This window comes from Orbicella faveolata, unplaced genomic scaffold (assembly GCF_042242905.1).
Source record: "Orbicella faveolata isolate gen_17 unplaced genomic scaffold, um_ofav_v1 contig_1, whole genome shotgun sequence".
In the NCBI taxonomy this organism is placed as follows: domain Eukaryota; kingdom Metazoa; phylum Cnidaria; class Anthozoa; order Scleractinia; family Merulinidae; genus Orbicella; species Orbicella faveolata.
This window is the reverse complement of record NW_028301536.1, coordinates 517,042-536,803: the sequence shown is the minus strand read 5'-3', so window position 1 is coordinate 536,803 and position 19,762 is coordinate 517,042. Positions and strand designations below refer to the sequence as shown.

The 19,762-nt window shown below is 38.3% G+C and overlaps 2 protein-coding genes and 1 long non-coding RNA gene across 4 annotated transcripts in view; 2 read left to right on the top strand and 1 right to left on the bottom strand.

Moving 5' to 3' along the window:
* Positions 1-1,002: 1,002 nt before the first annotated feature.
* LOC110046319 (deleted in azoospermia-like) lies at positions 1,003-9,913 on the top strand. The gene is made up of 11 exons (XM_020752015.2): positions 1,003-1,457; positions 1,779-1,847; positions 3,844-3,935; positions 4,462-4,516; positions 5,147-5,203; positions 6,113-6,146; positions 6,553-6,623; positions 6,942-6,983; positions 7,527-7,572; positions 8,124-8,173; positions 8,470-9,913. Exons 1-11 carry the CDS (start codon positions 1,347-1,349, stop codon positions 8,533-8,535), a joined length of 693 nt encoding a protein of 230 aa, XP_020607674.2. The 5' UTR covers positions 1,003-1,346; the 3' UTR covers positions 8,536-9,913.
* On the bottom strand, positions 6,874-10,352 carry LOC149117637 (uncharacterized). Of its 2 annotated transcripts, XR_016205681.1 has the most exons (3): positions 9,909-10,283; positions 9,258-9,295; positions 6,874-7,900 (listed from the first exon to the last, which is right to left on the bottom strand). It is a non-coding gene; the product is annotated as an uncharacterized LOC149117637 (long non-coding RNA). The 2 variants fall into 2 exon arrangements; XR_016205679.1 differs by lacking the exon at positions 6,874-7,900 and having other exon boundaries at positions 8,093-9,295; positions 9,909-10,352.
* Positions 10,353-11,836: 1,484 nt separating this feature from the next.
* LOC110046288 (uncharacterized) overlaps positions 11,837-19,762 on the top strand; it is a 14,490-nt gene continuing 6,564 nt past the window's right edge. Inside the window, exons 1-5 of the mRNA XM_020751976.2 lie at positions 11,837-11,997; positions 12,069-12,153; positions 14,840-14,883; positions 15,715-18,482; positions 19,095-19,349. Coding sequence (XP_020607635.2) covers positions 11,966-11,997; positions 12,069-12,153; positions 14,840-14,883; positions 15,715-18,482; positions 19,095-19,349 — 3,184 coding nt within the window. The 5' untranslated portion in view covers positions 11,837-11,965. The remainder of the gene's footprint in view (positions 11,998-12,068; positions 12,154-14,839; positions 14,884-15,714; positions 18,483-19,094; positions 19,350-19,762) is intronic.

The window sequence follows — 19,762 nt, the reverse complement described above, 5'->3', positions numbered from 1 at the left end:
AACACAAGCAACTCACGTACGACAAAAAGAGCCTTTCTAATTTTTACGATTTCACGGTGAAAAAAAAAAAAGATAAACTATGCGTCCGGAATTTGTTTACGATAGCACTTCGTCAAAGAATGAGTAACACGATTGGAACTTTTTCCGTCACGTTCAAAGGATAAACAGACTGTTATTTTGTTTGCATTTAATATTTAGTGCGTCTCTTTACCTCTGTTTTCAAACAAAAAGCTTGTAAGATGTGAAAAAGAATCCACTTGAATGGAAGAAGAAAAGAAAAATTTCGCGCCTGTTTGCGCGTGAGAAATATTGTGTCGGCATGTTTCTAATTAGTTGCTATTGTCAGTGATCGCTCATCCGCGAAACGAGCATCTCGGGTCTTAATCACTGAGGGTTTATTGCTTCCTACATCCTCGAAAACTCACTTTTTTGTGTCCCATCGCGGTATATACAAGATGTTAACACTCAAATCGCATTACCCACGAAGGGTCGCTGTTTTGACGTTGTATTATAATTGCTCATAATTTGCTAATAACATGACTCCACCCATAAAACATTTCAATTAATAGAAGAATACTGAGTAACACCTCAAGCGTGGGAAAATGATACCTCAAGCTCTAAAAGCTTCGTCAAAGTTTCATTTTGATAGATGGGATAATAAAAGCTTTACTTACAGTTGCTTAAGTTTCAGATTAAGAAATTCCGATAATTCAGCAAGATTAGGGTTAACAAGCCGTTCAATCAGTGTACTGTGTATGCGTGACAACATAATACGCGCCGAAAAGGTTAAGTTAAGCTTTTTGCTAGTTTTTTTGCTCAGTTTTGCTTTTTCGCAGAACATACTGCGACTAAAAAATTCACGATGCGATAAATAATTGCTGTAATTTGAAGGACTAAAGAAATAAAGCCAACCCTTAACCTCATAAGCATCTCGATAATTTTCATCTACACCCATCGGCTGTTCTGGATCATGTTTCTGGGATAGCTGTCAAATTAGAGCAGCGGTGTTGTTTTATCTATCGAAGCTGTAACCTGGCGATAATTCAATGTCTTCAGATCAACAGCTATGTTCCATCAACACCGTTAAATTTAACTCAAAGCATGCCAGCCACCCGCTTGCACCCTTCAGCCACCCAACTTGAAAGTTTTGGTTCGACTTCCGGTTGCAAATCTCGCTTCTTCAAAGCAATAGCAATACATACGCATTTAATCTCACCCATGATTGTCCAATTTGCAAAGGTATTGTTTTTATTGCAAGAGTTGTTTGTTCCGCTGGGAAAACCTGTCATTTCCAACCCAGTGTTTTCGTAACATGCGTGAAATTGTCCCTAATTACAGCATAATTGATGCCAAACCGGGGTATATATAGCTGTGACTTCTGCGGTCAGCTTCATTTCCCCACGTGCTATCTGTCGCGCCGGCATCGAAACCAGCGAAACATTTTCAAAACCATCATGGTAAGCAGATAAGATTTTCGAACAGCCTCTTGCTGTTGCAATTTGTAACACAATTTTCAATTTCTTTTACCTTTGCAGTAATTTTGCTTTTCAATAGCTTTGTTAGTGGAATTGCGTAGTGAACTCCATAAACGTTTTGATCGCAACGTTCTATAATTTTTAAATTACTGTTGACATGATTGTGGCAATTTTTTTTAACAACCAAAAAGTTTCGATCTTGAAATAGTCGTTAGTCAAAAACGTTCGCGAACATTTGATTCAACAGCACGAAGACCATTGAATTGTAAACATAGGTGTAATACCAGATACTTTACTTTGCAGGAAAGCAGCACTTATCTGTTTGGACGTAGATTCAGGAACCGTCTTTTTGTTGGAGGGCTTCCACACAACGTAAGTACTGTTTACTACTTTTATCTTCTGGTTATTTCAAGACATAATACCGTTATATTTCCAAATTATAACTTTCAATTGGTGTGAATAGTTCGTTTGATCATCTAGCTTGTCCACTCGAAACCGCGAGCGGCTTAGTAATTTGAACGGGCGTATTGTGTTTGCTGAGATCTTGAATTTTTATTTTTTGTTGATAACTTAATTCTTAAGAGGCCCTTGAAGATCTCAAAGCCCCTTGTAATCCTTGAAGTTTTGGGTACAGTAAGCAATAACGACAATGTTTGTTTAATTTGAAAGCGCAGCATGAGAATTTAGCAAATGTACCGATAGTTTGCCATCGATTGTCGATTGCTTGTGTTTCCTGAGGTTAGATTTGAAACATGTATTAAAGCCTTAAGTCAAGAAAAAATAACATGGGTCGGATTTACTGAAGGAGCAAAGGTTAAAATATGCAGTACTGAGCTGCAAAATTCGTTTTTCCCGGTCGCGGTGAACGGTTGAAGCTTGATAACCACTGGTAAAATAAGTGAGACCTCGTTGCGATCGGTGAAGTGGTTTCATGCTGCTCTGTAAATTATTTATATTGTGTGTCGACACTAGCCAGTGGTTTTGATCGGCCGTAAATCCTAAGATGCCGAATTTGTGCTGAGTCGCCTTAAATCTTCGCAACGTTAACAACTCTCTGAAGGGGGGTTTAAGCAACGTTAATTATGCGTGGAGACAGCGCGCGAATTTCCACGCTGCGTGAATTATCCAGAATCTCGTCTTGCCTTTAATAGGAAGTTCGAGTAAATGTGGAGCTTAAGCGTTTTTGCAGGGTTGTTTTGTTACTGTCATTCGGCTACAGTCTTTTTTCTCTTCAATTTACTCAACCCCTTCCCTCCATATAGTCAGGATTTGTCATTTCTCCAGTGGTACAATGTCACTGGGAGAGCTATTTTTGTCTTCCATTCATACGGGAAGTTCAGATGAAAAAGGGGCGTGAAGAGTTTGCCTGAGAATTCCTAGAAAGGAAGTAGACTATGAGTCTCATTAATTTTTTTTTTGCTGTTCTAGCTGACAAAGCTAACAATTTAACTTTGCCAGCATTTTAGCTTTACTGCTGCAATTTTAAAGCCACCATTGTTCTGTTGAAGATAGGAGGTGCTTTCCATTATGCCAAAGATTCCGGAAATTTGGGTCGGGAGTCAATGGAAAGGTCCATTTCAGTTCCTTCTGACCACAACATTTGGGATCACCTCTGGAGGTGGTCCACTAATTTCATCCGGACCTGTCCGACCAAAATTTGCTGTTCCATTTTTGACAAACCGGTTCATTGCCCTGCTTCTCTTCATTTTTGTAGGGAATTTGGAAAAGGAATAAAAAATGGTAAGAGCCATTCCTCTTGGTTGGCCTGGTTTGATCGGAAAATTTCACTCTCATTTCACTGTTCATTTCACTTTCCTCGGGTATTCCCACTGGTGTCTGAGCGGTTGGTTTGGCATAATGAAATTAGCATCCACAGTGGACAAAGCAAGATTATAGCATCATGGCTGCTTTTTTGGTCCAGGCTAGCCTTGCTTTTTATGCAAAAACATCAAAATTTATATAAAGGAAAGGGTGGCAAGGCGAGATCTCAGAATCTGCGGCAATTTGGTTGATGGAGCTCGTTTGAAGAGGCCCAGAGTGCAGTTGGGTAGTTTGTTAAGCAACTGAAAAGCTAGAGTCCCTCAATTGTACCCTGCACAAAGTCGCTCAAAAACGCATCCAATAATTCGTGTATCGGTTGCGGTTAAGATACCCAGAAGCAGATTTAGGGGGGTGGATTGGGTGACTAGCCACCCCCCCCTTTTTTTGAGAAGCAAAACATAAAAACATTGGGAAAGGTTGTGAATATAATGGCAGAATTCAAGGCAAACTATCTGGTCAGGTACCTCATTGTAATTTCTGACACCTAAAGTGTCTAGAAAATGATTGAGAAAACTGCATGTTAAAAACATTTGTCTTTATTTTGTAGACAACACCACAAGAGCTGGCTCAATATTTTAGCAACTTTGGCCATGTTGTGGAGGCTAAACTTATTTTTGATGAAAATCAAGTTCCAAAGGGGTGAGTTTTATTTTCTGGTTTACCATCAATTCATCAATTTTATGCATCTCCTTGACTTGTTCAATGCTGGTTTTCGCTAATGCACAACCGTGAGCGTAAACAACATATACAGCTGCAGTAATAAAGGTGCTGTTAAGTATACATAGCACAAATGAGACCAAAGGACTCCTGCAAGGTGCCGCCCAAGTAATAAATTTAGTTAAAAAAGCTAAAAATTACACAGTCATATCAGCATATGAATATCAAAAGGAAAAATTATTATCACAAATTATCAACATATTACTGCGTCTGCTGGCTTTCTGCATTTATGCTTAGAAATTTACTTGTAAAATGGGGAGAAATTGCACTCCCAACAGAAACACTCTCTGTTTGTGCTGGGTTAATTCTTCTTGGTTTTTTCTAGCCTGAAATATTTCTGCCCTACCGTAATGCAGTTTGAGAAAAATTGATATGCTTAGCACTCTCTTCCACTTTTTTTTTTTATCTCTTTACAATTGTGATCCCAAATGTTTTAATTTTTTGACAGCTATGGCTTTGTGACATTTCAGTCAGAAGGTGATGTGAGAAATGTGACAGAAATGGTAAGACTTCATTGGTCTGGCCTGTGTTTGTTTTGAGAATGATATACAGAGGGAGTACTTAAGAGAAATGGTGAGAAGAGTTGGGTAGTCCCTCATCCTATAATATTGCAGACTGGGCATGTATAATAAAGAAGACTAATGACCCTGTTCACTGAGGAGGGACCAGCTGTAACTGGGACAGGTGGCAGCTGCTCACCAGCAAAATGTGTATGAATAGGTCATTGACCACAGTGTAATATTTCTATTCTTATTTCAAAGGAAAGGTCAAATTAGGTGCTTCATTTGAGGGATTAATGTTTGGGGAACATATTCTAAATTTATTATAAAATGTATTGTCCTTCTTGACCAAGTAATACACAGTTGTGAATCAGTGAATTGCATTGGAATTATGCAACCAAAGTGTGGATGGATGCAGTCTTCTATGCAGAAACTCTTTGGGCTTGTTGTGTTTCTATCTTCCTCTAAGTAGCAGATATTTTTTGTGACAACCCAAAGGAGCTTTGCCCAGGTGGCATGGATAATGAGGGCTGAAATGCTGAATGCACCTTTAAAATTTCAACCTGGATTTTATTTGTTATTACCAGCAAAGCAACAAACTTAAACATTGTTTGGCGGTTTTCATTTTTTCAGGGAACTTTGTTCCTCAGGAATAAAAAGCTCAACTTAGGTCCGGCAGTAAAGAAACAGGTGGGTACTTAATCAGGGCATGTTGTGGTTTAACCCTTTAACTGGCAAATTTCCTCAAAAAATGCTGTTTGTTACTGTAAACTTGGTTTTTTGCCTGCCATGACCCTGAACTGGCCTCAACTTTGCTGAGATTTATTTCTTACCAAGGAGCAAGATTTCCCTGAGCGTTAGGTACTAGAATGTACAATGTCTTAATTTGGAGCATGCACATGAGCTCCTTTGCTTTTTCTCGCCCCTTTTACTCTTGTTGCTTTTGCTCTTCATATCCTTTCTGACAGCTGTAAAAAGTTCGGTGTTGATTATCTTTAAAGTCTGGAAATGGAAAATTGATTTTAGGTGTAATGGGCCATTTTACCACTAATATTGCACCAAAAACTGCTCACGTTTTTCTTTCAATTAGCTACGTCTGAATGTGGTTGATTTTAAAAACAGAGAGTTGTGCGGATAGATCCATCCTAGCCCTATTATCTGTTTATCAAGAATATCTATTGATGCCTAAGTTGATGACATCACAAGTGGTACAAAGTGCATGACCCCTCAATTCGTAAGAAAGTGTATGATGGTCAGTTAAAGGGTTGAATGCATTTTGTATATTTTGGTTTGAGATGTTGTCAGGGCAGTTTAAACTTGACTTTTTTTGTATGCTAGTTAAGTGCGCGTAAGACAGGAAAACATGTTGAAGGCATGCGTTCTTTTCAAACCCAAAACAAACTTATAAACTGGACATTTACAGTATACCAACATTTCACCACGTCATGCATCAAGCACAAGAACAGTGGGCCTTATTGCTGGACTACGTAATGTGAGAAAAGATTACAAAAAACTATGTAGTCATCACCTGTATTTTACATTAATTATTATTGCTAAAAATAAGTCTTATTAGTTTCATTGTACAATTTTGATATTCAGGTCACGCCTGTAGAGAATCCCGAACTTGTTGTAGGTATGTAAAGAAGTCCTGATGAGAAGTAAATGCATGAATTTTGTTACTTGCTTGTTGCAAAATGATGTTTATGATATCTATGCATCAAAAACAGGCCATATCAAAATGATATCTATACATCAGTAGCTAGCTGGACATTAAAAACTTAGCTTAAAAATTTCCTCTTCCTCCAGGGAAAATCATAAAAGTCTAACCATACAGTTTTACACATTTGTTGACATCCTAGGCATTAACCTTGGATGGGGGGGAGAGGGGACACATTAATGAATTGCAGAGATGCACCAGCAAGTTACTTTTAAAAACATGTCACAAAACATCTCCTAGATAGGAATTTTATATGTATATTTATTTAAATTTAATAATTTATGTTAAGTGAATTTTTTTTTTATTTCACTCCCTTATACAGTGTCCAGCAATCAAATGAGAGGGGAGTATTTTTACCCTGTGCCTGCGTCTAATGTTGCGACACCTGTACAGGTATAATATTCAAAAATAATTATTATCAATCAATAATGGGCTCAGATCCTTAATGTAGTTACACCTGTAAAATGTACCATGGCTGTAAAACTAAGAAAGCAATATCTTGAATCTATATAGAGCAGGAAAACAGGAGCTCCAAAACAAAAGGTTGATGCTGAACGGTACTATAAAGTTAAAAAATGTTTTGCATAATTATAAGAAATAGTGAGACAGCATACATAATGCAAGTGAAAGTTAAATTCTTGACTGAGTTTGTGAGACAATATTTAATTTAGTTTTAATGTTGCTGACTACATCGTTCCTTATTGATTGTAGTATCCGACATACATGCCTCCAGTGTACACTCCTGAACATCAGGTGAGACTAACAAAAGAGAACTAAACTTTGTTATTATTCATTTCTTAAACTGGAAATGTGACACTTGCAATCATTGCAGCTAATTCTGGGAGAGCTTGGGAATGTGAACTACAAAATTCTGTACTTAGTATTCAATCAATCAATCAATCAATCAGTCGTTGGATTGATCAATCAATCTTTATTTTATAGAGGGTAACACCTAAAAGTTACACCAGTAATAAACTTGCATTCACACTTTCATTGAAACATGTTCATAACTGCAGACTGTTAATAATTATAAGAATTTTGTTTCCAAACATGTGTCAGGTGTCTATGACTTTGCAGCTTAAGCGCATATTATGGACAGTTAACAGTCCGATTAATCCAGAGTTTCTAGAATCTTGATCTCTCTATAATAGAAACACTTCCTTTAAATGGGGCTCTCTGCTGTTCTTCTAATTAAATTGGTATATGTCCATATTAAAGAGGTTTGAACAATTTCTCCAACAGGTCTGTTGTTCGCCTTTAATCACAATCAGCTGTTTTTTTTTTTTCACTGAGCAGGTGTCATATATACAGCAACCAGCCCCTTATGTAATACATTATCAAGGTAATTATATATTAAACTTAGTATTTACTTTGTATTTCTTTCCAGTATGAGATTTGGAATTTAAGTGTTTAGATAGAGAACATTTTCCACAGAAGCAACTCTGTTTTTGTACATTAATGAGAGAGCATTTGCACTGATGTGATAGTATTTGGTGTTATGGATTTGCACATAAAAAGGGAGGGTACCATCTACCCTTTTCTACTCCTGGGTGTACAGAGGTACTGTAAAGAGTAACGTGTCTTGCCACAGAACATATGATTCCTTTCACCTGGGCTCCAGAATCTGGGTTACTCTTGGGCAAGAGGCTTTACGCTCACAGTACATCTCTCTGCATAAGTGACAGGAGTGTAAATAGTTACCTTCAAGTTTTTAATGCATGCTGGGAGTGGAGTTGGGGACAGAAGTAAAATTCTTCAAGTTGCTTCATACTACAAAAACCAAAGATAAGTGCAGGGTTGACGGACCATTGGGCTCAACTGCAGACTAATCTCTGAACTAGAAAAACTCATTTATGGTGTAATTTCTGTTTTTTTTTTTTTTTTTTTTTTCAGAGGAATACCCAGGTGCTCCAACAGCCCTGCCTGTTTCTAACCATGTACATGTAGGTGTCACTATACACTAAAATTATCATGTGAATAAAGACTGTAATGATAAAAAAAAAAAAAAAGATTAAAGAGAAATGAAAAGATGTTTGGGGTAGTTTTCAAGACATATTTCCAATAGAACCTTTATTATCTATACCAAGGCAGGTAGTTTGGTACCAAGTTAATCTGACTAATGTATAATTTATTGGAGGAACATTAAGTCACAGATCACAAGAACTGTTGCTGTTATCTTCAGAATGTGGCATGAATAATACAGCTGTGTTCCTTGGTAAGGTATCTCTGTTGATTTCAGGTCTCTTCGAGTCCACAACATAGAAGAAAATTGCCACCACGCTTTAGACGATCACGTGAAAACTAGTTTCCCATGATTTTATTATTTTTAGTTTCTTCAAATCATTTCTTAAATATCACTAGAAATAGTTATTTGTGAAACTGCACGTGTATATATCTTACTTTAAAAGCATTGCTCTAAAATCGGATTGAATATGAGCTCCTGAAATGTAATGTTTCAAAAACTGGGAAAATAAAATATATTTTTGATCTTTTCTTTTGACAAGCAGCTTAGATTATACAATGAAAACATCATTAAAGAACTGATCAGTGATTCGATCTCTCATTTATTTTTTATGGCCACATTATTTAAACAAGAGACATTTGTTAAATGAAGGTGCTTTTTTACAACAAAAATCTTTCACAAAGAGTGTACTTTGAGTTTTCAATTTTTGTAGTAGTTGAATATATGTGTTCCTTATCATTGAGTTTACTAGAAACAGTGTAATAGTCTGGGGCAAAGAAGAGTTGCTGGAATTAAGTTGATTAGAGTTGAACCCAAACAAGGATGAGAATCATGAGGAAAGACAGTGTTTGAAAAATGAAAACTTGCCCAGTTTGACATTTTGCAATAGAGGCTGTCATAGTTGACTCAGGTCTCAGAGAGGTGAAAGAGAGATTGGTGGCTAGGCAAGAGACCAGTGAGGTGGCTCAACTCTCATCTTTGTTTGGCTCATGCTTGGATTAATACATTCCTAGGTATTTATGAACTGTTTTTAAAATAACTGAATTTCTCTGTTGAACTCGCACCTGGACATATAAGTATGGCTTTTCCTTTAAGTTGGAAGCTAGAAAAAGGAAGAAAAAAACAGATACAAGTATGGAACTGATTTCATTACAATGAGTAGTTTGTGACTACACTGAAATATTCTGATGACTTTCTAATCAGAATGAAGATCTCTTAATAAGATTAATTATTTTTGACTTAAAAACTGACTGACAACACAAGATGTAATTTTTATATTGATAAGCTTATGCTATTAACATGTTGTCACAATTTTAAAGCTATTTATTTTTGTATGGGTATGTATTATAATAGATTCAAGGAAGGGAGCTTACATCCTGCTACGAATTTTAAAACTGATTCGCTTTTTTCATGATTTTATCTAACTTGAACTTATAGTTTCTTAGAACCAAACAAGTTCCAAAGCTATAGAATCCGGAATTAAGATCAAACAGCAATGATACGCGTGTATTACGCTTAGATTATTGCGTTTTATATAATTATAAGGTGTGCTCGTCTTAATTGATATTGTAATCGTGTCTTCGCGACACAAATGCAACCAGAATATTTGTAAAATGGTCTCGTTAAAAATGAGCTGGAGGTTTGTACACAAGAAAGTGTGAAGTGTATTTTGCTATTGTAGCGCATAAATGGAAATGAAAAGAACGTTTTGATACCTGTATTTGTGTCCTTGTTTTTTTTTGCCAGTGAAGATCCTATCTTCCACGCACACTGCAGGTTCATTAAAACTTTTTTTACGGGTTTTGGGTAAGTCGCCAAGTTGCTCAGAACAGCCTTCGTCACCAGTCCCCTCTGGCACGGTTCATCGAAGTCCCCAAGTCCAAGTAAAGCAGATTTGGCATGGAAAAAAAATTATTTACAAATGTAGAAGTCGAATATGGATCAAACGGGCGACCCCGCAAGAGTGAAGGAGAACCTTCGTTGCAGTTCGGTGTGTGTTGCCTCCGGGAATTGATGTGCGCAATTTTGTGGGATTTGTTTGTGATAGGACGATCGACCTTTTCCCTTGTGAAATATATACCGGTATGAAAGGGTCAGTTAATTTTATCGTATTGAACATAACAGACAATCATGACCGATGGACGTTGTACGATCATGACTTTGTTAAGTCAAGCCTTAAAACGTACATGTACAGTGAACGTAAATGTAAACTGATAAACGGTGAGTTAGGATGGAATTACCATACAGTGCGCTGAATTAAAAAGGTTTATACGCGTACAAGAGGTTTTGAAAGTGAATTGACTCGGGCAGACCTTTTCAAACCTGCTGTTGTGGAAAAGAAACGCTTAAAACTGAGTTAAATTCGGTCCGTTCAATAATTCCCTCACTAGAGTGAAGGTGTGAAGTCGCAGGTTTTAATCAAACCGTTTTGACAAAAAATGGAGCAAAATTAAATCCCCTGGAAACAGTTAAAAAAAGGTTTTCCATCCATTATTACAGTTCTATTTTAAAACTCATCAGTATTAAAGACCTACAAGTTTTCAACAAATTTGCCCTCTTCCTTATAAAGGATAACCTCTTCCAGGCGTTCAGTTAGTTGGGGCGGAACGCGAAATACAGCGCGCGAAAAACTTAAAAAGCGCCGTGAGTCTCGCCGCGCCTTATTTAATTTTTACGCGCTGTGTTTCGCGTTTCGCTCCAACTAACTGAACGCCTGGAAGAGGCTATGTAAAGGAAAAATAATAATAATAATAATAATAATAATAATAATAATAATAATAATAATAATAATAATAATAATAATAATAATAAACACCATTGAGATCCCGGTGCAGTGCCTTGAAACGTTTCTTCCAGCCTTCAATCAGCGGAGTTACAATTTCAATTTACCCTTTCTTTTCTTTAGAGTGTCATTTCCCCCTTGAATCAAATGAAAATTCCCCGAGATTTCCCTGGCATTGAAGAAAATTTTTCCCCTGACCATTCCTGACCTGTGGCAATCTTTTATCCCTTGGTTATAAACTCGTGTCTTTACTGACAAAGAAAAAATTCTGGCTATTAACCGTACAGAGCACTTGTACGATATAAATGGAGGTATGTTTTGTTAGTTTCTACCACACAAGCTTAAGGTGCTTTTCACGCGTCCTGATTGGTTAAGAACTCGGAGGTGCTTAGGAAAGAACACCATTCACCTCCGAGTAGAGATTTGAAATTTCCGTCCATTTGTTGGTTTATAGTCAGAAATAAAGTAATTTTTGGGTGCACTAGTTATTTAGCCTGTGTAGTGTACAAAAACAATTATTAACCTCAGGATCGGTGAAAGTAGTGGATATTTCCCTCACCTCTTCGCGGCTCGTCACATAACTGTTGTTTCACGCCTACGCGAATTACGTAATAGTAAATACGATATTTTTCTTTTAAGCAAAAACAACCCGACTGCTCATATGTAAGGCAGGTTTCCACCCTTTTCCTTTCAAAGTTAGGGTCAGGATCTAAATAAGTTGGATTTTCGCGTGAGTTTTTAATCAGGAAATGTAAACATTGCTTTGGAAAACCAACGGCTCCTCCTTGCAGCCTTGCAGGGTAGGCCCCTTTTTCGCGGGAAATTTGCCAAAATTACCCACAAGTCATTGGAACGGGCGTTGTACGCAACCGCAGTAACACCCATAGTATTTTCTCTGACGCAAAGGGTTTACTCTGATACAAACATGTCGATGTCTGGGTTGCTGGTTTCATTTTCGACAAATTTCTCCGATTTTCACACTGGCAGGCTATGGAAAAGGGCTACAGTGGTTTGAGGAGGACGTAAGTGCTTTTTACTTTGACCAGTTGAGCTTCTGTTTCGATTTAGATTGAGTTTGTGTGCAATTTTTCAGGCGAAAACGTGCACATTCGTCCAAGTGCCCTTGTTGCTATTCGTCGGAGGAAGAACCGGAAAATCATGCAAGCGCCAAGAAAGAGGTGTGTTGAGTTGCTGTTTGCTGCCTTGAAAATATACGATCTACTACAAGATCTGGTGAAATTTATTCAAATCTTTTTAGAAAAGCTTTGGAGGTAAGCTTAATCTCGGCGACAAAAATTTGCGTTGGTGAATTGTTGTGAATTGTCCCTGCTCGGCGACCATGTGACGGTGCGGTTGGTGCGTTATCAAGGAAGCACGCTAGTCTTGCAGAGTTTACACGGTCAAATCTGTTTTTATCGTATACATAGGTTCCAATTTAGATCAAGTTAGAACTGTACAAGAAAATTGCAGCGATTGTGAGTCGATGAAACCGTATTCATGTTTTTAAAGTTCCAAAAGTTTGTTTCAAGAATTCACTCTTGTGTCACCGTGCAGGGTGCAATCAGCTCATCTTTTTTGAGGTCTCTAGCGCGATGTTTGTTTACTGTTCAACGTTAATGTAATAATATTTCTATGGCTCGATCGGTCGATCACATTGTAACGCTTAGCATGCATATTAGATAGAGATGATTTCAAAAATGTACTGTGAAACGATTTTGATCTTTTCTCGTAGACCAACGCCATGTGGTCAATATATCGAAATTATGCAGCTCTCGACTATTTGTAGGAGTCAATCAAAACACGAAAGTAAATGTCGTGAATTTCAAAGCTGCTTGATATTTTTGCGGAGAGTAACATAACAGATTTTCAACCTATTTATTGCACTTTCTGTTTTTAACATCCTGTTCCATAGAGATAATATATTAAGGTAATCGAAACTAGCACAATTTATATGCGCGCGGGAGTAACAAATTTGGCATTTGCCCCGTACGAAGACAGCATCGAATCAATTTACTTCGACGCAGTTGTCTAATTTTAAGCCATACGTCACTTCGTTGGTATCCAAGCATAAAAACTTGTTTTCGTTTTATGTAAACGAGATTGCTGTACAGAGCAACTTGGATTTAAACCCCACTCAAGTATAAATATTGTTGCCTAATTTTAATTTTCTGTAGAATGAATTGCTTTTGGCTGTCTGCGCTTGAATATATTCGAGAAAAAAAGACATTTAATTTTCCAATCGATTTAACAATTTTTTTGGTATCTATGACCCAGTTACTTGTAAAGCAGCAGCTTATAAATCTCTCAAAATAATATGGTACACTTTCTTTGTACAATAATATTTTTTGGTCTCTCGAATTTTAAAACAAGTGCATGCGGTATGTTTGTTTATTCAGAGGTGTATTTACCCACACTGCAGGCCCCTAACCTTGACTTATGTAATGTGATTCGAACCTTAAATTTCATATTTAAAATCATGAAGTGCGAGTAAATTATTCAGACTGTACGTAGAGCACAACCTTAATAACGTCAGTCTCATTGTCAGATTTTATACGATTTTTCAAGATTGTAAGTAGCTCTCTTTGGGAAAACTAAGCAAATCAGACAGTTCCCACAGCTGCAGGTTCTTAACTTTGTGCATAACTGGCGTGAAATGTGTGTTGAAACTTTTCACACCTGCTTTCCTAAACTTTTCTTAAGAATTTGGTTTCCTCCAGGCTGATTGCCTTAAGTGATATATCAGAGAGCAATAAACTCATAATATTTTCATCTAAAGCCCAAATTTTGCTTACCTTAAGATATTCATTAACATTCCTAAGAGTTAGTTGAAAAAAAAAACTTACTTAATTCTGTTTTTCACTGCAGAGTGATTTCAAAATGACTTTATTTTGCTGTAAAAAATCGTGTTATCATATCAATCAATCAACAACTTTATTTTGTGTCAAAATAAAAGGAAAAAAAAAGAAAAAGAATTAGTCAACATATAAAAAGCTATATAACCATGGAATCAACTCCTTGGCTAATCACAGAGATATCTTCGAGAGGGAAAGAAAATTTGTAAGATTGTGTTTGCAGTTGTAAATGACTTTGACAGGGGAGATATAGAAGAAGATGTAAACAGAGGGATTTGTTTTATAGATGTCACCCTGAAAGGAGTCCATGGGGTGGTGGAGGGGGTACTCCCAGAAAAATTGGGTGGGGTGTACAGCCCACTTCCCAAAATCCTTACCCTATTGGTCACCAAAATCTGCAATTATCCCTACCCTATTTATGACGTGACCGAAACTTCATTACGTTGTTTATGACCTGACCTTTAAATCAATACCCTGTGTTAGACCTGCCTTATAATTAGTCTGCCAGTTCAGACCAATGTCAAATTGCCGTGAACATAATTTGTGAAGGGCTTTTGTTGATGGTCTTATCAATAATGATGAAAAAGTAGCTTCTTCATAAAAAATATACCTATATAAAAACTTGAGTGCAAAAACCATGCCCTATTTAGGACCAAAATGGCCAAAATCGATTTCCTATTTATGACCAAAATGGCTGAAAACCCCTAGCCTTTGAGACTGCATATACCTATATAACCCATATAAGGGAGCACCCCTGCAGCCCCCAGAAAGGAGATAGTATTGAAATCATGCTGGCACTTTGTGCCCCTCCCCAGCCTCCCAACACCTGGACTAAATTGGGTTAAGAAAATACTAGAGCTAGTAACTAAACCTGAATTTTTAGTAGTCTGTGATTAGCTGGCTACTGTTCATCTTAAGCACTATGAATCATTTTTAAACTGAAAAATTCACTGTTATTTCTGCATTGTTGTACTTTTCATAATGGTAAATTATATTTTTGACATCTTTTTAGAAGTTAAAAGAGGGTACTCCGAACAATGGAAAACGAACAAGCACGTAAGTTTCTGGAATTAGATGTGCTAAATAGATGGTTGAATAAATTGGTCAACAAGTTTTTGTTTTGCTGTGTAAATAGTAACATGTTATATAACCAAGATTTATAAATATACTTAATTTTGAATGGTTTCTGTCCAAAATTGACTTTTCATCATCTTCATCATCATGACAATCATGGAAGGGAATATAATCCTTTACTGGAATGTGTAGTTCCAGAAAATATCTATACCTGCCCCACAGAAGGGATTTTTTTCTAAGACCCCCCACCCACCCCTCTGGAGTTTCCAATTATGCTTCATACATTCCTTTCAATTTGTTTGTCTTACAGAACCCTCCCATCCCTGGGAAATTCCAAAGCCTTCTGTGTTGGGAGTATGGACATTTTCTGGAACTGCTCAGTTTCTGAAAGGGGTCGAGGGAGGGGTTCAAGCCCCAGAAAATGTTCTATGGGTGGAGAGGGGAGGGGTGGGGGAGGAATAATTATTATGGCTGTTTACTGGAACAACATGTCATGACATGATTTATACATAATATATATTGAACCTAACATCGTGGCCATGATAGAAAAGTAAGGTTAATAAAAAAAGTGATCGCAGCAGTGTGAGCTGTTAATTTTCCACATATAAAACAACTTGGAACTGCTGAGAGGTTTGGAGATGAGGGTAATACAAGACCGGAAATTCCATAGGAGAGAAAGGGGAGGGGTCGTCATAAACACCCTAGGGCTAGGGTTAAAATGAAAAAACTTTCTGTAGACGGTATGGTTATTTTCTAGAACTACACTACATGTATATATGTATAGATTATTACTGTCTTGTTTTTCATCTTCAGGAGAAAGAAGACAAAAATTGTGGAAGATGATTGTAATGATGTTAAGGATGTGAATGAAGACACGATAAGCTTGGATGAGTCTGTTAGCAAAACACCCAAAGGAAGCAAACTCAAGAAGGCAACATCACCAGAGAGATCCAAGAAAAATGTGATCAAAGGCAAAACTGAGACTTCAAGTACTTTAAATGGTGAGGTTTCTAGTCTAAAGAAGAAACAGAAAAGCAAAATAGCAAAAGCTCGTGTTATAAAGAAAGCTAAAACTGGCCTGTTGACATCGAAGAATCAGAAGAATGAAAGTAAGGACAGTACAGAAGAGACAGTGTCACATCCAAGTCAACCAAGGTCGGCAAAGTTAAGGAAAAATAACACCAAACAAAGTGGTGTTGGAGACACTGACAAGATAAACGCTGAAGTGAAAGAAAAATCGGTGAATACTAGGCAAAATATCTCTAAGCCAAAGACTGCAACGTCCTCTAGAAACAGTGGGACACAAAAATCAAACAGTAAAGATGTGGCTGGTAGAAATGGGCTTGCTGAAGAGGAGAAATCTCTTAGTGATCTTAAAAGATCTGGCACTAAAGGAAGCAAAACAGGACATGGTAAAGTAACCAAGAACAGAGGTAAAACTAGCAGCTCTGCGGACTTTTCAAGCAGATCATCCCAAGAACTGAGTAAAGGGGAAGAAAACATTTCTCTGACAAGCAGGAAACACCCTAAATATAGTGCCAGCAGTAGTAGCCTCTCTGCAAAGAAAATTGATGTGTTTGATCACTTGTTTTGTGAACTAAAAAAGTGCCAAGGATTTAGCAAAGTAACAGTTTCCTCTGCTGCAGAATTGCTTCTCAAACTGACAGCTGATAAGTTGACAATTCTTGTTCATGGCCTTCCATCAAAAAGTGCAAAAAGAAGGGCAGCTTCAAGTAAACTGGTAGGTGATAATGTGCCCTCTCCAGAAAAACCCAGAGCATCTAGCTCTGTTAGTGAACCAAAGAGAATGCGTACAAGCTCTGAGCAGTCTCTATCACCTTCTTCATCATCTCCAGAGAAGACTGGATCAGGAAAATCTGAACAGGTGAAACTATCCCAAGCAGCTGAAGCATTAGTCAGCTTCCGTACCAATCCCACCATTTTGCGACAGGAGAAAACCGAAGCAGACGTTCCATCAGCAGAGTCATCTGATGTAGCCACCACCAACACTGGCATAAATGCAGGAAAGAACTCCATACCTAAGGACTCGTACACTAATGATAAGGTTGTTGATGCAAACATGCAAATTCTGACAACTGCAAATGAAGTGAGAGTCTCACAGCCTCCCAACAGTAGTTACATGAGTGCTCCATCACAGAGTCAAGCTACATCTCAACTGCAGTCCAGTCTTGTTGCACAGGAGTCTTTGCACCAGCCTTTTAGACTTCCAGCAAGCATTGAAGCCAGTTTGCAGCAAGTAGCAAGTGCACCACACAATTTGATGAACCTGAGTCAGTTTACATCACAGTTAAGCGCTGTGCCAACAGCAGTGCCACCCCAGATCAGCCCCAGATTAGCCGCTCCCAGCTCACTGAATCCTTCCTCAGCCATTATGAGCTCAAGAATGATGAATCCAGCAGAGGTGCAAAATATACAAGCCTTATTCTGCAGACCAACACAGCCTCGCAATATTCAAGCATCAATGGCTGTGCAAAGTGCAGCTCCTTCTCTGCCACCCAGCAGCAATAACCCCCAAGCCCAACCACAACAACCGTTGAAAGGGATGGAAGATGTTGTCAGCTGCGTTGGCTCACGGACTACAGCAAATTTGTTGTGGAATATAAAGCCTGCAGCGCCTGTTGTCTATCTAACTAGCCCACAGACACTGAGTGGAGTCAGAGCCAGGAACTACATACCTCAGAGTGAAGGGCATTCACCTGTACCTCTTACAACAGGCATGGCCAGTGTTCAGTCGGTGGGAATACCGAAAGTTTCTGTGAATTCTGCTTGCTCCAGTGTCTTGACGCTGGGTAAAGTCACTTTGGTAAGCCAGGCTGTTCCCTTGTCAACATCTCAGGCTGCCAGCATGAGCAGTCAGCGTCCAATTCTTCCCTGTGAACAGAGGACGGCACCTGTGTTTCCTGTTGGAAACCAAAGTGCATCACAGCTTCCTGTGACAACGATGATGGGGCAGATCGCAAGCAATATCCAACCAATCAGACCTGGAAACATGCCTGTGCAATTTAGTGGTTTAGCAGCAACATCTCCTCTGAATATGAGACAAACATCTGCCATGGTTGTTACACAAGCACCGCATTTTACCACAGTACAGTCCACTGCGACTGTAAGTTCAGCAGTGGCAACAGCACCTGTAAGTGCAAAGCAAGCTGTGAAGAAGTTTGTTAATGAAAGAACGAAATCGGCAGAACTGAAACGAACAAGTAGTTTAAACAACCTGCTGTTGACTGAACCAGCAGCATCTACAACAGTAACTGCCATCATTACCCAATCAGGTAACATCATGTCTAGTTGCTCTTCACAAAGCCATACTAATCAGCCCATGGACCAGGCAGAAAGGCAAAGTGCCGCCAAACAATCAGACTTCAATTTACACCAGGCTGCATCAGCCCTTCTGAGTATCAGTTCACAGGATGGGCTTGATACTGCCGATACCTTGCAAGCCGGGGGAGAGGGCGAGGACTCCATAGATGAACATGATGATGAGGTTGTGTTTACTAGCAAAGGAGTGTTCCGTGTTGGAGATGTTGACGTTGACCCAAAATATAACAGGATTGGTAGAGGTGAGAGTTTCTTTTTTTGATTAAAATTTGATTTCTCCCCAAAACATTATTAGATTGCCAAGCAGGCACGTGATGAGAATATGAAAATCATCAACAAGTGATTTGTTGTTATATAATTAATTTGCTAAAGTACATGAAACTTTAAGAGAAGTACGACGTAACATTTTAGAGTTATGCACATGTAAGTCAACCAAACCTGTAACAAGATGCAGGGACTTATAATGAATAAATATTAAATAAATAGTAAGTAAATGACTAAATTGGACTCATGGCTCATCATCCCATGGCTCTTTGTCCACTGTTTCCAGATCAAATTGGAATTTGGGGTGTTGGTTTTCTTGGAGGGAGGAAAACTGGAGAAAAATCCTCTGATCAAAGCCACAACTGATGACAACTCAACACTCTTATGACGTGAAGTCCAGGACTCGAACCTGGGCTATATTGATGGGAGGAGAGTACTCACACCACTGTACCATCCTTATGCTTATGTTAAATGTTATGTGTGCTTACTAATAAAATGTAGGTTTTGCTATGTTTACTTCAGGCCCTATTAATTGCTCTATCTTGTTTGTCTATAGATGTTTAATGAAATAAATGTCTTTTTCTTCACAGAGGGGTATACTTGTGGAAAGTGCAGCAAGATCTTTACTTCACTCAGCTACCTTGCACGACATATCAAGCGAGTGTGCCCTGATATGAGTTGCCGGAAATGGAAATGTACCATGTGTGACAAGGCATTCCGCCATCCATTTGGTCTCCAGCAACATATCTACACTCATACAGGGGAGAGGCCGCATAAGTGTCCTCAGTGTCCGAAGGCATTCTATAGTTCAAATGATTTGCGAAGACACAGCAGAATTCATTCAGGTAATTACTTTTAAATTATTACTGCATCTTAAGACAGATTGAGAGGGCTTGCACCAACTAAAAAATTGAATTCCAGCTTGACCTTCAAACAAGCAGCTTACAAATAATGCTTGGCCTGGGCTGGTCGTAGTTTACTTTTATTACAATTTAGTTGGCAGATGACTTGCCTGAATCCCATGCCCATCAGGCAAGTCAGAATGAAAAGTGGCTTGCCAGGCAAGAAAATCTACATGTCCTTGACGAGGGAACAGCCCTTTTTTGAGCACTGATTGAATATTTCCATGCTCTGCACAGTTTACAACTCGAGTGTGGAGTTCTTTGTGGTCAGCAGCCACCCCTCTGAGTAGTCTGTGGTATCAAGCTACTATGAGGCCTTGTTGCAATTTTTCTGACTGTTGTACTCTACATTCTGT